Source organism: Nannospalax galili, unplaced genomic scaffold (assembly GCF_000622305.1).
Source record: "Nannospalax galili isolate Female #2095 unplaced genomic scaffold, S.galili_v1.0 scaffold293, whole genome shotgun sequence".
Lineage (NCBI taxonomy): Eukaryota > Metazoa > Chordata > Mammalia > Rodentia > Spalacidae > Nannospalax > Nannospalax galili.
This window is the reverse complement of record NW_008337147.1, coordinates 10,949,639-10,953,643: the sequence shown is the minus strand read 5'-3', so window position 1 is coordinate 10,953,643 and position 4,005 is coordinate 10,949,639. Positions and strand designations below refer to the sequence as shown.

The following is a 4,005-nucleotide window of genomic DNA, read 5'->3' as shown; positions in this document are numbered from 1 at the left end:
AAATATAAAAAAGCAATTTCTCTTAGCTAAGTACAAATCATAACAGCATAGCATTTCAATTTTTTATAATGAGCTTGCTTCTCATTTATTCAGTAAAATAAACAGAACTCCCTTCTAAGATTATTCTTGTAAGCATAGTTAATGGTAAAAGACGATCAAATTATAGATAATATTTAGTACACACTCAGCCACTACTGTGAACCAGGTATTAGACAAGAGCACCTAAAGGTTAGGCATGTGCTTGGTATGGCATCACATATACTAAAACTGCAACAGTACAAAGATTAGCACAGCCTCTGCACAAGGACAATCTGCAAATGTGTGAAGCACTCCATATTTTTTTTAAAAAGTTAGATATAACCTAACTTTGTTTCAAATAGTTTTATAGCTCATGCTAACCAACACTGAGAGATACATTAAACTATAATCTAGATTAGCAAGATATCAAGAAATATAGTGTAAATATCATAGTAGTTTAAAATTTCTAGCAATTGCATTTTTGAAAAAAAATAAAAGAGAAACAAAACTAATATTAGTTTAATATATTACTTAGTAATGGAAAAGTTCTTATTTCAACATTCAGTAGACTTTAAAGAGATCACTACTGACTTTACTGCAAAAATCTTCTAACTTCCCTAAGTATTGTATATTTATAGCACTTCAGTTTGGGTAGCACAGAACAAAGTGCTGCTTATTAAAAAGGAAAATCCACTCTGACTTGCAGCATTAAATTTTATGCTTAATAAAATTCAATTATCTCTCCTACTTAGAAATCAATACAGCTCTTCTCTCTGAACTGCCTTTTCTTTAAACAAACCCAAAGAACATACTGCCATTATTTTAAAAAGTAAAAACCTGGGGTGGAGCGATGGCTCAGCAGTTAAGAGCACTGACTGCTCTTGCAGAGGACCCAAGTTCAATTCCCAGCATCCACATGGCGGCTATAAACCATCCTAACTCCAGTTCCAGAGGAATCCGAAGCCCTTTTCTGACCTCCACAGCACTGTACAACATAGATACACTCACATACATGCAGGCAATACACTCATACACATGAAATAAAAATAAAAATAATTTTTTTTAAAAAGTAAAAACTAAGTATGATTGAAATTGTCTAATTACAACCTTTTTAAAATGATTTTATTTGAAAAGGACATATCCTAAATGCTCTCATAAAAATACATTTTCAAAAAGTAAGCAGAAAAAATATGAATGAGCATGTATTATGATCTTAAAGTCTTAGAAGCTATGAAATCAGCTTAGAAACTACGATATCAGACCAGAATATGCTTAAAGTAAATCACTCTGCGGACACACCCAAAATGCCTTTGGTTCTTAGAGGTGATCATATCTCTTATATTCAACACATCCAAACCCAGAGCTAATAAAGAGAAAAGAATTTCAAAAGTTTTGTTTAAACCAAACTTCATTTTCCAAATACACACATGTATTTTCCTTTAAAAGTGTTATGTGTGGCTTTTCAGATTCATTCTTTAACGAACTGTTCATCTTTATGACAAATACTGATTTGTGATGTTCACAATTAAAAAAAAAATACTGGGCTAGATTTCACCCTTGGCCTAATTCCAAAGTAGAATTATGAAAAGTTAATAAAAAGTAAGAACTCCTATAGTTTGGGCCTCTGGGTCTCAGAAGCCTCAGTTTCACTGACTCCTTACTAACAGTTCCTGGCACATCATTTCCTTGATAACTAATTACTGAATGCACAACAAAGTAACAGGTACTTAGTATTAACATATTTAGTCATGCAAAATGAAATGTTAAGTAGTAGAGCTTTCAATTATAAGGTTTTACTAGTGTGCATGTAAAAACTGAGGGTAAATTACAGCTAAGAAAACACTATTCACCACTTAGTCTCACTGAATCCAGCACTTCTTACGCATAGATATTATCACACTCATTTAATATATGAAGACAGGCCAAGAGTATTTTATCATATAATTAGTAAGTAGAGGAGCCAAAGTGGAGCCAAATATTCAAATAGTGTGCGTTTGTGTGTGTTCAGATGTGTATGAGAGATTGAAAGTGCTAAAATGGCCTATGTTAAGAAAACTACATTTCACACCTCTCTCTTTAAAAACTTGCTTCCATTACAAAGGATATGAAGAAAAGTAGAATGGATAATTTTTATTCTCTCTCTCTCTCTCTCTCTCTCTCTCTCTCTCTCCTTTTAAAGAAATTTAGACTAATTTAAACTACATAAGTAGGTAGTTCTGATCAGAACGTAGTCAAGCAGACAAAGGCTACAGGTTCAACCTCTCCCTCCTGGACAAGTCCCATGGGGAAGGACAGCATCCCTTGGGCCAGGCCAACTCAGCGGCGCAGAGTGAAGAGGCGGTGCCCGGCCCTGCCCGGCCCTGGGGCATCCCGCTCCCCAGCCTACCTAACAGGCTCCCGCCAGCACTTGAACAAGTTGCAGCAGTTGGCCATCAGACTGAACATCCCAGGTCGCTCCTCCCGCCACCTCCCATCCGAGCCCGTGGCGGGGATGGGCCCCGCGCTTCCCGGCCGTCCGCAGGGACCCCGCCTCCCCGAGGTGACCTAGAGCGGACCGGCCGGGACAGACCGGGAGGGAGGTACCGTGCCGGTCACAGGGCTCGTAGCCCTGCCCTCCCTCAGACCCCGGACAGCCCGACCGACACAAGCGCAGGGACACCACAGCAGCTTTGCAGGACTTGGCCAGAGAAAACCCCCGTCGACGTGCTGACGTTCCCCAGGCTCGGAAGACCCGCCCTCAGGCACCGCCCACACCGTGCTACTCCAATAAGAGGCTGAGAACCTGCGTTGCGGGCTTCTGAGTGGCTGAAGTCTCCTGGGTCCCCGCCCTCTAGCGAGAGGCGTAAAGAGGAAGTGGGCGTGGTCTAGATAAAGGAGGCGGAGCTCCGGAAAGATGGCTCTGGTAACTAGGTAACTGGAGCGTCTAGCGATAAGAGAAGGTTTGCTGTAGAGATCTCCACAAATCCTGTCGTTATACTTGACCAAAATGTATTGCCTGCCAAGCAGACTGTTTTTCGTTCGTCTCCAGTAGCTCCAGATGAGATCTAAAGATCTCAGGTCTTGTGTGTGGCTTTTGTTTTGTTTTGTTGTGTTGTGTTGTGTGGTAGGGATGGTGATCCTCTGGGGGTCAAGCCAACTCAGGCTGCAGAACTCTGGAGCAATACACTGAGTCAATTATAAATTGAAGACAAGGAGAGAAGTAGTTTGCTACGTTGTCTCAAGAGTTGAAATGGGAAAGATGTTTTAATTTGATGTTTACCGTTGTTATATAAAATGTGAACTGTGTATTCTGGGAGCGTTATTATTGCAAAATAAATGCAGGTTTATTGTAGTAAATGTGAAAAAAGGAACAATATGAAATATTTCACAATTGTCACTCAAAGATAAGAAGTGATGATGTATCTATGTTCTCTCTGAGACTTTTAGACATGTAAAATCATGGCCAGTTGATTTCTGCATTTTGAAATTGTGCTGGTTCTTTTTTAATGCTTTCTTAAAGAGATATGTTATATATATATTCAAAGCATAGTACAAGTGAAGAGAATATTGAGAATTCTAGGGTGTTCACGGAAAAACAATAGTTTGGAACTAAGCTAGATCAAGGTTTTAAGTATTCTCTGTTCTTTATTGACAGACCTTTTGCTGAATTTCTGCTTACCTGTAAAATGGAAATGAAAATGACTACTTCACAGCATTACTGAGATGATAAGAGAAATACAGCTCAAGTCAATTTCTGATGAATAACATTAAGTTTTGAGTTAGCTTAACTTGTCTCATAAACGTTTATGTTCTGTCTTATCCTCCTGTCTCCCATATCCATTGGAGGTTAGATGGGCAAGGTAGGAAAAGGATAAAAGTCTCTCTTAACCATGAGTCAGGTTAATAATGTTGCTGCATACTCTCACTTTCTAAAACTTGTGGTTCACGAACTTTACGAAGTTCTATTGTCGATGTTCATTTTTTTATCTGTTTATTATGAGTGACTGA

At 38.9% G+C, this 4,005-nt stretch overlaps 1 protein-coding gene and 1 non-coding gene across 5 annotated transcripts in view; one reads left to right on the top strand and one right to left on the bottom strand.

Moving 5' to 3' along the window:
- Positions 1 to 2,733, bottom strand: part of Arl13b (ADP ribosylation factor like GTPase 13B) — a 62,926-nt gene extending 60,193 nt beyond the window's left edge. For 2 of the 4 annotated variants that reach the window (XM_029563164.1, XM_029563165.1), the window contains exon 1: positions 2,405 to 2,733. In XM_029563164.1, the coding sequence (XP_029419024.1) occupies positions 2,405 to 2,463 (59 nt within the window). In that variant the 5' untranslated portion in view covers positions 2,464 to 2,733. The remainder of the gene's footprint in view (positions 1 to 2,404) is intronic. The other 2 variants (XM_008832242.3, XM_017797918.2) reach the window with 1 other exon arrangement.
- LOC115070211 lies at positions 238 to 341 on the top strand. Its single transcript, XR_003849408.1, has one exon. It is a non-coding gene; the product is annotated as a U6 spliceosomal RNA (small nuclear RNA).
- Positions 2,734 to 4,005: the final 1,272 nt, after the last annotated feature.